General features: G+C 36.0%; 2 protein-coding genes across 2 annotated transcripts in view; one reads left to right on the forward strand and one right to left on the reverse strand.

The window, feature by feature from the left end:
* Positions 1-68: 68 nt before the first annotated feature.
* On the reverse strand, positions 69-4,271 carry LOC134742059 (superkiller complex protein 3). The gene is made up of 2 exons (XM_063674987.1): positions 4,148-4,271; positions 69-3,886 (listed from the first exon to the last, which is right to left on the reverse strand). The coding sequence occupies exon 2, from the start codon at positions 3,884-3,886 to the stop codon at positions 74-76; it is 3,813 nt and encodes a 1,270-aa protein (XP_063531057.1). The 5' UTR covers positions 4,148-4,271; the 3' UTR covers positions 69-73.
* Positions 4,272-5,704: 1,433 nt separating this feature from the next.
* The window catches only part of LOC134742422 (rotatin-like), a 46,857-nt gene continuing 39,332 nt past the window's right edge, over positions 5,705-13,229 (forward strand). Inside the window, exons 1-7 of the mRNA XM_063675564.1 lie at positions 5,705-5,888; positions 5,973-6,160; positions 7,235-7,431; positions 8,192-8,296; positions 9,154-9,352; positions 9,878-10,015; positions 11,331-11,546. Coding sequence (XP_063531634.1) covers positions 5,846-5,888; positions 5,973-6,160; positions 7,235-7,431; positions 8,192-8,296; positions 9,154-9,352; positions 9,878-10,015; positions 11,331-11,546 — 1,086 coding nt within the window. The 5' untranslated portion in view covers positions 5,705-5,845. The remainder of the gene's footprint in view (positions 5,889-5,972; positions 6,161-7,234; positions 7,432-8,191; positions 8,297-9,153; positions 9,353-9,877; positions 10,016-11,330; positions 11,547-13,229) is intronic.

The following is a 13,229-nucleotide window of genomic DNA, read 5'->3' on the forward strand; positions in this document are numbered from 1 at the left end:
TCTATTTAAAGTTACCTGTTGTAAAAGCATAAAATTGCAAATCCATGACACAATAAACATCTTTCTTAATTGTTTACCTACTTAGTTTTTTCTCTACAAGATTAACCCATCTACTCAGAGAGCGCGAGATTTCTAAATGTCTTCGCATATGCCCAGCAGCAGCCAATAACCAGTCCTTCCGTTCTATCCATTTTTTGTGTGGCAAGAGAGAAAACAAGAGAGCAGCCCAGATTTCTGACTTATTAGGATAAATGTGTAAGCCTTCTTTAGCCAACAACAAGGCCTTGGCTTGGTTGCCCGAAAAATGCTCAGCAATGCTGGCAGCAGAAATGATTTCAGCTGGATTACATTTACATTCTCCATAATGTGCTAAGCACAAGGCTCTCTGAGCACAACTGCTGGCCACCTTAGCTCTCTGATTGGATTCTCTAAGACAGTACTGGGCCATGCAAAACCACAGCAGGGCATTGCTTGGATGATCATGAAGAGAATCACTAAGCAATTTTATAGCTCCATCAATATTTTCATCACATAAGAGAACGTAAGACCTCAGAAACCCAATATCAAATCCAAAGTTACTATCCATTTCATATTTTTGCATCTCACTTACAGCAAGTTTAGATAGACTTTGATCAGAATGTATAACTCCTAATGAGCAAATTGCAAATAAGCTGTATGGTGTGGGCTTCTTTTGAGATATTTGGATGCTATGGAAAAGTAGCGTTTTTGCATCATCTGCTCCTTTGTACATATACACAATGCCAGCCATAGCAACAAGAATGTCTGCTTTATCATCATCATCATTGCTCAACCAATGCAGAGCTGCATCATAAGCTGCATATGATTCTTCATAAAGGCCTTTCTTATAGAGGGCAAGGGCTAAGCCACATGTAGAATCCAAGCTGGCTTCAGTTATTGCTTTATACACTTTCACTGCTTCATCATATCTCTCCATTCTCATCAATATTCTCCCCATATTCAGAAAGGTAATATTTCTATTTTCATCATCAGCATACTGCAATGCTTTTTCATATGATTTAAATGCCGCCCTGATAAGTCCAAAGCGTTCTTGGAGGATTCCGAGTATGGTGCAGGCACAAGCATTATTAGGTTCAAAAGTAGAGTACCACTCTACAAGATCTATAGCATAAGGAATTGCATGGAGACCATCTATAACATACTTTAACTCTGAGTTTTCTTTGTAGTTACTACTCTTTTTTAATGTGCGGCACACCCAATCAGCATAGCCAAGTGCACTTTCGGGGTGGTATCCAAGTCGAGACGCATGTCTGAAAAGGTCCATAGCTTCCTCTTCCCTAATGACTTCTGCAATCAGTGCCTGTCCAATCCAACTCAGAGGATAAGAAGGCAGAGTGGACTGCCCGCGCCAAAAACAGTAGTTAGCCAACTTGTGATGATTTAACTTTACGTACAGGGTTCCCAGATTACACCAAATTTTGGCAACAGACCATTTTCGAGTTACAAATAAAGCTTTGATGAAACAATGCTGTGCAAGATCGTATTTCTTTATAAATAGACATATTTTCCCGAGCAAATTCCAATTTCTCCAATGGGTTGGCTTTTCCTTTATGCATTGAAGTGTCAACTTATAAGCTATGTGGCAATTTACCAATTTCCGTGATTCTTGATGGAATGCAAAGTAAGTCGATGCTAATTCATAAGATGCAGATTGCTGATTCTTTTTAGCAACAAGAGAGTAACATGCTATCGCTTTTGGGAAGATGCCTAGCTTTTGATATGTCTGGATATTCTCATCAGATTGCACAAGTAAATCTGTCATATATGCATAGGCATATTTATTTGGCAATGTGGTGACAAATATCAAAGTATCTGCTAAAAGCTTCCAAAGACAGATAAATTGCTTTTGTTTCTGTAATGCTTTGATAAGGTAATTTATGGCTTGCTGAGCACAATCTCTTGCACTACCATATACTTTAGCCATTACTTTTTTCTTGGCAATCCTCATCCATGTTTCTGCTATGCCTTTTAAAGCTAACATAGAATTAGCATCAATTTTTAAAACCTTCTCATATGTGGCAATTGCTTCTTCATACTGTGTTAAGAGAGAATGTATCTTTCCTATTTTTGTTAGACAGTGTGAGCTCCTGCTAGGATTGGCTGTCATTACTTTATTATAAGCTCTTAATGCTGATGTGTATGAGCCCCGAGAAAAATATGCATCAGCTAAACATTCAAAAGCAGTAATATTTCCCTGATCACTTTTGATAACATTTCTAAACTGTACAACAGCATTTTCCCACAATCTTTTAATCATATAGTGTAGCCCCAATCTGAAATTCAACCAAGACTCCTGCATGTTCTTCCCTGCAGCTAACAGGAGTTCAAAATCAGCTTCTCTTAGTTCCAATTTTGTGTAAACTTCACTTAATTTTTTAGTTATTTTGGGATTGGTACTGTCCAAACTGTGTGCTTTCTCATAACATTTTCTTGATTTTTCTAAATCATTTTTGTAATCATGGTAGAAATGGCCTAAATACAAAAATGTTTCTGGATGGTGTGGGTTAAGTCTTGCTGCCTTCAATAAATTGATTTGGCTCTTTTCACAGTCCTTTAGTTTCCAGAGTGCTTTGCCTAAGTAGAACATACACAAGGGTTCGTCATTAATGTTTTTTAAAAGTGTTACTGTTTCAGCATATTTTTGCTGTTTCAGTAAAAATAAAGCTTGGAGTTGAAGGTGGTATTTACTAGACTGAAGCTGTTCCATTATGTGTTCTGCATTTTCATTAATTTCAATGTAACATTCTGCGAGAATAGCTTGTTCACTAATACTCAAAGTACCAATGGGTATTTCGGATAATGCAGAAATAGCTTGTTTCCATTTTCTTTGTTTGGCAAGTGACAAAAACAAGTATCTTTTCAAATCCAAGACAAAATTTGGTTCTTTGGCTTTAGGGAGGAAGTTAGTAGCTAACTTTTGTACAACTGGCCATTTCTCTAGCATCATGGCACATTTTATAATAAATGTTGCTTCTGTAATGTCTGCTTGTTGGTAGTTTATCAATGGGACACACTGCTTATAAGCTTCCAAATATTCTGTTTTGTCGAAACAAATCATACATTTCAGCAAGCCAGGGTACTTGGAATTTTCAATTCCATCTGTTATTTTGTCTACAAGGCTCTCTATTGGTATGTTATTGAATGAGTTATCTCTAACATAAGTGTTGCATATGTGTTTGCAAAGGAATTCCCGTAACACAACATTTTGTGAAAAGAATTGAGGGCCTATAATTTCATCAACTGCTTTTGCATAGTCGCTTTTTTGCAGAATTACTTTGGCATAAAGTAGCTCCAGAGAACTGCTAGGATCTTTTATGTAATGCTGATCTAATAGCTTTAAAATTGACTGTATGTCATCTTCTTTACAAGAAATACCACTCTTAAGAAGTTCTAATAGTTGATTTTCTACTGCACCCAATAATTTTGCCTCACTAACTTTGTCTTTATAGTGGAGAAGAGTAGTGATTGCTTCATTGCTTTTTAGATGGCAGCCGAGTTGCCCAAGTTTGGTAATTATTTCTAATGCTTTGTCTTCTTCGATTTCCAACTTCAATATTTCATCATAGACAGTAATCAGTTTTGTTTTTGAGGATTCATCATCTTTTCGTTCATAATAGTTGGCAAGACCATGCCAAGCTAATGGATGGTCTGGTTTGCTTGCAATAGCCTTCTGATATGCTAGGGGTGCTTGATCAGCATCTTGTAGTGATTTCCCAAGGAGCACTAGTGCAATATAGTTTTGTTTATCCTTTCTTAGAATATTTTTGCAACATTCTTGTGCGTCTTTGTAATTGTTATCATCAATTAGTTTCCTTGCTTCCTTCAACAATGCTTTAATGTCAGCCATCTGTAATTCACAAATATTGTGCTTTCATTATTAGGAACAAAGTACGTATCGAGATAATTATAATAAAAATACGTAGAAATACAACAATTGGTAACCAATATGGAAATTATTAATTATTATTAAATTTAAAATATCAACAACTTGTATTTAGGCAGTTGGCTTTCTACGCAAAGTGCTTTCAAGGAAAACATCTTTTTTATACACATCACAATAATTACGAGAATAGAATTGTATTATTCTAGCATATGTAATTTAACCTACCGCAAAAATAAATCTCGAGACTCATGAAAATTTAACATGTATAAAGTGTAAAAAGAACCACAAGACCAAAGAAAGACTAAGAGTAAAGTAAAGACAAGACAATGTCAGTCAACCCACATTGAACTGTCACTGTCACAGTAACCGCAATGTTGCCTTTAGGCGAAATAATAAAATCGGGAACAATACCAGTAACACATTTGCAAGTTATTAAAACGTATCTTATTGGCAACACGTACGAGGACAGAAAGATTTCTAGAAGTAGTCTCAAAGTTAAATTCAATTAGTCTCATAGTATTAAAATTTATTAGATATATTTTGTCAAAGTACTCTCATTTCAGAGAGAATCATACTATCTTTGTCTTATACTAGTACTAGCACCCAAAAGAAAAGGATGAGTATAGTTTTTTTGTTCTTATTTACTGACAATTTGGTTTGACCGACTATAGTCACTTTTTCTTAAAAAGCAGAAATAATATTTAGTAAACAATGGTGTTATAATAGGAATTGTTTAGTTAAGTATGTCACTAGTTACTATTTGTATAGCAATTCACACTTTACTTACCTATTGTTTGTTGTGATTATTTGATTGTCCTACTAAACTATATATAGTCGTTCGATTTGTAGCTGGCCCCGAACGGCTTATCCTTTGTTTATTGGTAAGTAAAACCGCATGTGCTACTGCCTGCATAAAAATGTTTCGGTCACTTTAACCGGTTCTTGAATTACAACTACTATGGAAATTGCAATAATATTGAAAATGAACAAATGGAAAAAAAATGTGATTTCTTGTGTGGTCCCTCTACGGTTACTGAGTGCCGGCTAGTCGAACGCGACAGAACCAGTCTAAAATGTGTCATCGTCGAGATAGCAAAGGCGCATTATCGGAGAGCGCACAGACCTACACTGGTTTTTTGAGCGTTGGACTAGCCCAACTATGTTAAGTATGGAACTCAAAGTCTCAAACAGATATTAATATAATGTTTCATAGGTATTTAATTAACCTCATTTACAAGTAGATTTTAAAATATAGATTTATGCATAGTATTTAAAAACAAACTGCATTATTACCACTGTAAAACCCAAGCTAGAATAAGTTTAAATGAATTTATCTTATCTAAAAAAAAATAACCGCTAGAATTAAATCCAATCATTTTGATTTATGAATCGAAGTGAAAAACTGACGAATTATTCTGAAGTGTTTAACCTCAAAACGTAAATCGTCATGTTTTAGGTTTCTAAATAATATAAAAAGCGAATTATGATAAAAATTATGAAAAAATCTGTGTACGATTTCATTTAATTTTATAACCATTAAGATTATTGAAAAATAATTTAAGCCAAAAATAACTTCGTTAAAGGTAAATATCGTCGATCGATCCGTCAAAAAACGTAGAAAACTTGGGAAAGCGTGGCATCTGGCAACACAACCATCGAATATATTTGAGTCACGTTTAAAGACGCTCAAGCTGTACATGATTTCAATTATTAAACGCAGATTATTGGATCGGATGGGTCGGATACTACAATGGCTGTACATTATAAAAGCTGTCATGTAAATTGACATTTCATGGACTTTTCGTTATACTTTCAAAAATGTGTAAACAATGTAGTAAATTAGCTTCTCTATTGGAAGTTAAGGTTATTTTTGATAATTAGAATTACGCTCGGTACTTATTACGCTCCATATCAGAGTTCATCATGACTTCCGCTGAATACTTATCAAATTATATAAAAAAATTGGGTGAGTAAACTTACAGTTTACCAAGTGAGTATAAAGTTCCGTACATTCTAATTTCGCTGTAGATATATTTGAAATGTCTTTTAGGTCATCCTTTAAGGGAGATACGTGAACGCTCACTGCAGCTATTGACCGCTAAACTCCGTTTGGGTTGGGAGATTGAGGATGAATTATCTGGTACGCGTGAACTTTTGGAGGCTTTGCTGGCATGGTTTCATGTTCAAAAACCTACGCTCCAACGTGAAGCACTACAATTATTACTTAGTACATTAAAGGTAACTATCTTTTAGGGTTCCATACCCAAAGGGTAAAAACGGGACCCTATTAATAAGACTCCACTGTCCGTCTGTCTGTCACTGGGCTGTATTTCATGAATCGTTATAGCTAGACAGTTAAAATTTTCACAAATGATGTATTTCCGTTGCCACTGTCCGGTTTTTTTAGGGTTCTGTACCCAAACGGTAAAAACGGGACCCTATTACAAAGACACCGCGGTCTGTCTTTCTGTTCGTCTGTCACTAGGCTGTATCTCATAAACCGTGATAGCTAGACAGTTGAAATTTTCACAGATGATGTATTTCTGTTGCCGCTATAACAACAAATACTAAAAACAGAATAAAATAAGTATTTAAGTGGGGCTCCCATACAACAAACGTGATTTTTTTGCCGTTTCTTGCGTAATGGTACGGAACCCTTCGTGCGCGAGTCCGGCTCGTATTTGGCCGGTTTTTTACTTAAAAACTATTTTTATGCAGCACTTTTTGTTTTGATGATGATTGTAAATTAAATGGATATCTATATCTATTTCTTGATAAAATTATTATTTTATTATTTTAGTTTGGTGATGGCATCAATGGTGAAGTTAGGGTTCCCTAAGGTAGATACTTTTGCCAAACCTGATTCTCAATAAATTCCGTCATTGATAATGGGGTTTGAAAATTTATGATTAAAGTATTAAAAGTTATTATAAAGTTAACTAGATCATCATCATCTTCCCCGCGTTATCCCAGCTTTTTGCCACGGCTCTTGGGAGCCTTGGGTCCTAGGCAACTAATACCGAGAGTTGGCGTAGCTGTAGGTAGTTTTTACGAAAGCGACTGCCATCTGACCTTCCAACCCAGAGGGGAAACTAGGCCTTGTTGGATTAGTCTGGTTTCGTCACGATATTTTCTTTCACCGAAGAGCAACTGGTATTTATAAAATGTTGTTTCGTACATAAGTTCCGAAAAACTCATTGGTACAAGCCGGGGTTTGAACCAGCGACCTCCGGATTAAAAGTCACACGCTCTTACCGGCAGGCCACATGCGCTTTTATTAATGTTTACTGAATGTAATTCTTTAATTTATAGACAAAAGCGGGTAATTATATAGTCAAGGAATATGGAGTTCACAGACTTCTATCTAAATTGGATTCCCTAAAGCATAAAATAGACCAAGATGCTCACGACACCTATCAAGAGCTGATAGAAAGTATCCAGTTTCTCAATACAGTGGAAGAGGGGAGCAATGTGGATGTCCCTCGCTTAACTATACCTTCTGTTACTAGGTAAGCAATTATTAAAGTGGTGGGAAGCCTGCAAATTTGCTTGGCACTATTAATGACAACAAAAAGTTAGATAGTAAGTTAGATAGTAATATTATATTATAGCATAATAATTTTTTATATGGACTATTGTCTGAAATAAAGTGATTTTATTTATTTATTTATTTTTATTTAAAAAGGGTTCTACATATAACATTTTTATTCAAAGAACATATTTTTTGTAAAATTAAAGCCTCGCTGAGTGAGTAGGTACTTACATAATATTTATGTAATGAAATAAAAAGTTCACAACTTACTGTCAGTGTCTCAGACGCATGTAAATATATTTATGGAATGTTGGCTTGTAAATATGTTTGTGAACTCGACTGTATAATTGACTTAATTGAGGCTCTTCAAGCCATACAAACTTAACACTATCTATTGTGTTCTTAGATGTCTGAAAACAACATTTGAGCTTTTTGCAATACCAAAAACTGATGATTTCTAATGAGATTGGCTCTTCTTGTGAAAAGTTTACCAACCCCTGGCTTCTGGTGCTTCTACACTGGCTGTTATATATATGTATACCAATCAATAATATCATGTTGTCCCTGTTACACGAATTACACGATGTTATGTGTATAACGTCCGAACCTTTACCTCATCACTTGGGCCCCATAATAGAATGTGTTAACTTACTGTTATACCTAATATCGTTGCACTAAGGTTGATAATTAGTCAGCTAACTGTGTTGACTGTTAACCTACTAACATTTTTTTTTCAGCTCAGAAAGTGATAGAGATTCAAACCAGGACTATTTGTCAGGCTTGAGAAATGATTACCAATCGTCAAGAGATGGTTCCATATCTAATGAAGATCCTGTCAATGTGTAAATATTATTCTCCTTTCTCTTTGGATACCTAGCCACTTTTAACACTTTCTCTTATCTTATTCTTCTAAATACTCAACTACTACTACTACGATTTCGCTTCGGTCACGCCAACGCTCTTAACCCTTTTCTTTGCATGGTGATGTCCTATGAATTTAAGGTACTTTTGAATCACATTTCTTTTAAGACGAAATGTCGGAAAACTTGGAAAAACTCAGAAGTTGGTGAATTTTAGTACCTATGTGATTTTGGGCGTTTTTTCGGGGTTTGTAATTGTTATATATTAAAAAAACGTTATCATACCTATGAAATAAAACTATGAAAACGGATTATATCGCGTCATAGTTTTATTTCATGAGTAACTATCGCGGTAACCGAAGACAATTTTATCATACCTTTTTTATACAAATACCTTTCTGATGGTAGTAAGATGTTTCATACACGTCTTACTGAAAATTATATATTTTCATCAATATGATTTATCATATGCAACTTCTAACACTGATTTCGCAGTAAAAATCAATGATTTTCCCAGAACCAGCAAACAATTACATAACACATAGGTATATACATTTCGTGCAAAAAGAAAAAATCACGCAAAGAAGGGTTAACTCTTTTCTTTTGTGGTGTATGTGCTGCAACCGCTGCAGGAGACCACTGAGTGCCTTCTGGCCGATGGGTATCGTTTTTCGGAGGTTCCGTGACAAACTGTCGAAGCCGACTTAGAGCTGATTATTCAACAGAGCCACGCCTCTCCGTCGCCTAAATAGTGTTTAGTTTTAAGTTTAAGGAACTTATTTGTAATATTGGCCTTGTTGCCTGAATCAAAATTTAAGTAAACAATTAATATGTTTTAGGTCCAAAGATCACAATGGCATCAGGGTACTCATTTTCCCTTGGGTATTGCTGACATCATCTGACTCCAAAACTGTGGTACTGGTTGAAGATGCCTTGAAGCTGCTGAAATCTACACGGCGTTGCTGTCGCTTCATCTCTGACGTGTTCCTAAGGGATTTCCCACCTGAAATATTTTTGAATCGACCATCAATTGTTCAGGTAGTAAAATTAAAAAATAAATAAAGGAATAAAAATTTAATTGTCAGCGGCAAGTTTTAAACTCGCTGCATTGAGACACAGACTTACCTGTTACTTAGTAAAGAGTTTCTTTCAACTATATCCTTCACAGTTATAAACTGTTTTTCCACTAAGGTGGAGATAAGAGATGTGGATTGTGGGGGGATCAACTAATAGCATTGGTTGTAATCCACATGTCTTCTCTGTTCCGCTGGTTTACAACCACTGCTATTGGTTCCCACACGTTTCCTTTCCCGCTCATCTCCGCCTCAGTAAAAGGCAGCCTTAAGGGCTCGCCTAGCGACATCTACCGCAAAAAAGTGCCGTGCCGTGCAGTAACAACGTGCATCAGTTATGAAAACAATTGTAAACCTTATCACATTGAAATAAGGTCTCCCAATGTTCGTTTTGGTGTGTCCCTTTTTATATTCCATAAGACAATATATAAACTTACTGTAAACCTCTTGTATCTGAACGTGGAATGTGAAAATTATTTTTATTTTCTAGAACCTGCTGTTGATGGCGGACACCGGACAGGGCGGGCGTCCAAATGAGGCGTTACTGGTTCTGCTGAGTATCACCCGAGCTCTGAATAAGAGAGTCTTCGAATTATCTTCTGTTGATTTGGTTAATGATGCATACAAGGTAAAGATTTTTTTCTTACGAAGTCTATTTGGCTCCCTGAAAGTCTTGTGTAATTAAAATTAAATAGTAAATTTGCATGCCGATTTTTTTAAATGCTGTATTAATTTATTGCACAAAATTAATTTATTTCAAATCCCTGTAGAACAACGTGCTATATATCGACCGAGTTATCGATTTATGAGTTTCATTAGTCGTTATACCACCTGCAGTGTGTCACCGCACAATGTATATTGAACGAGTTACCATTACCAATGACAATGAGCTTTTGAGCGGGTCCAGTTGAGCCCCTTAACGGGTACTTTGCCCACCCCTGATCTAAATGAGCCACCTATGTTTCCAATGTTATTAATTAGCTCCATGCATGAATTTGTAATCATAATTTATATCGTTTGAACACCGGAAAAAATAAAAATACTTTTTCAACACACTTGCTCAAAACGACGTTTTTATTCCACCGATTTTTGGCTCATAATCCTAGATATTAAACACGCGTGCTCTTTCAGTGTATTATTCCACTCGTGCTTTTTCATTATATTATCCGACTGAGTTAAGAAGGTAACTGATTGCTAATAATATGCATGGAAAGGGAGCCTTCTTTAATTGGTCAGACTGGCGGGCACCGGCGCGCTTCTCGCGCCTGCGCGGTGCGCGGCCCGGCCGGCCCGCCCGCCGCGCCGCCCGCGTCCGGGGCGAGGGGCGGCCGGCAGTATGACAGATGCAACACACAATACTGTTTTAACTATTAAAATTTGATTCATATGAGTATCTTTTTTTTTCTCGCAAGTGTGTTGAAAAACGTCGTATGAAACGCGTGTGCATTGGTCATTACACACATCGGCTTTCTTATTGCGCGCTCGCTTACAGCTCGCGCGCACAATATCGCCACGTGTGTAATGACCAACTTAGCACACTTGTATCATAATGTACTATTGTAAACCTTCACATTATTTTAATAAAACATATTTAAAATGTAAAATTTTGAGCGGTTGAAACGCTTATAATTTTATGCGCGAATTCGACAGCGTGATGACGTCACACGTTGGACGGTCCAACTGACGTTTGCTACTAACTACTGATGACACTTATGTGAACTAATCTGTCGAACGCGTGACGTCACGTGACGTTTCGCGCGTTTCGCTCACTAGCTTTTCGCGGGCAAATTTTTGTACTTTTTATTTATTATTTTAAGCAATTAAATGATAATTTAATAAAGGAAATGCATTTGTAGCATGATATGACGGTAACAAATATCTGAATAAAAAATATTTCGTTCAAATATAAACTTCATGCATGAGGGTAATTGCCTGTTTCACAGATCACAGACTCCAAAGAAACAGATGACGGCATTAACGCAGAACTTCAACAGCTGGCTGGCAACAGTTCCCCTGAATTGCAGGATGACACTCTAGCGGCTTTGAGACAGTGGCCGGCCCCCTTATATGCTTTGGAAACTACACACACGGTGCTTACTATCATGGCCAGAAGCGTTGTGCTGGTTGACCCGGGTGATAAAAGCGAAGTTTTAGATGTGGTAAGAATTAACCATGCAGTACCTTAATTTAAATATTAATAATTTTATGGAAACTCAATTACTGACATGGTAAAACTAGCTCAAGATGATCTTAACGTTCTGCATAATTGGTTTCAATATAATTTGCTTACAATTAACACTTCTAAAACCTCATACATCATATTCAAAGCTAAAAATAAAACAATACGTAATCATACCCCATTATCAATCAACAATATTACCATCAACCAATCAACACAGGAAAAATACCTCGGCTTGATTTTGGATAGCGGTCTAACGTGGAAGGCACATATAGATAAAATAAAATCAAAATTGTCTAGCATCATGGGTTCAATAAGAAACATAGTCAAATTCATTCCCCCTACTGTTAAATTTAATATATATAACTCACTAGTCAAATCGCACCTTAATTACCTGATTGAGATATGGGGCTGTGCCGCGAAAACAAATCTTCATTCTCTCCAAATTGCCCAAAACAAAATAATAAAACTATTGTTGAATTACGACTACTTAACCCCGACTAATACAGTTTATTTCAAATCTAAACTAATGAGCCTCAAACAACTATACACTTATAATACTATATTACTAATTAAAAAAATCCTTAATAAAACCATGCACTGTCAAACTGCTTTCAAAACAAATGAGGAGAGCGGCAAGAGAAACCTGCGTAGCGCAAATAAGTTATCCCTACCATTTATACGAACAAAAAATTTTGGCACAAAAAACGTAACATATCAGGGAGCGCGCATGTACAATGATTTACCACCAAATATTAAGAATGCACCGACTTTCAACATTTTCAAAAAGAAACTAAAAACATTTATTTTAGATAATATTTCAGCCATCTAAATCCGGCCCTGACAAACGGCAACACGTTATCGCCTTAAGCCGGGAACAAAAGAATCTATGCCTACCCGCCACATGTTTTATAATCGCACACTTGGGAATATAAAAACACCACAAGAAGTTATTATCTGTTAATTAGCTTATGTCAGTTTTTATTGTTTTGCTCATTTTGTTATTACTGTCCCTCTAAAAAACATAATATGTATTTTGCATTACTGTTAACGCTCAGTAGCCAACATAATTTTTGCATGTATTACTATCTCATTAAGTGAAATGTAATATTTCTTTTGAGACAAATAAAATATCTTTAACCCGAAATAGGTATTGTAATAAATTTATGTCGTAGTGCGTACCAAGCGTATGCCGCTGAGACTGCATGACACTTGGGAGCATTGGCGAGTTTTATACGCTTAAAAACTTCATATGTGCCATTTTCAACCAAAAGGGTACTTATTGTCGCTTGTCAGTAAGGCGCTATTTCCATATAGCTTCAATTAGAAATCAACCTTATCGACAAGCGACAATGTGGTACCTTTTGATTGAAAACGTCACATATGTCCCAATTAGTATGTCACCTTTCACTATTGGGCACGGGTTTCTTAGTATTTTACTGTTGTTTAACCTCTTAACTTAAGAGGTTAAGGTAAACCACAGTAGGTACAATGCTAATATGCTCACGGTCCTACGTATAGTAATTATCAAGTTCGATGGAATTTAAATCATGATTCAGAGCAGACCTGTATTTGTTTTGCTTCGTCCATTTTTAAAACAAAACAAAATTTCAACACTATTTCCTACATTATAGGTTCAAATTTCACTGGCAAAATTTTTACT

Source organism: Cydia strobilella, chromosome 6, assembly GCF_947568885.1.
Source record: "Cydia strobilella chromosome 6, ilCydStro3.1, whole genome shotgun sequence".
In the NCBI taxonomy this organism is placed as follows: domain Eukaryota; kingdom Metazoa; phylum Arthropoda; class Insecta; order Lepidoptera; family Tortricidae; genus Cydia; species Cydia strobilella.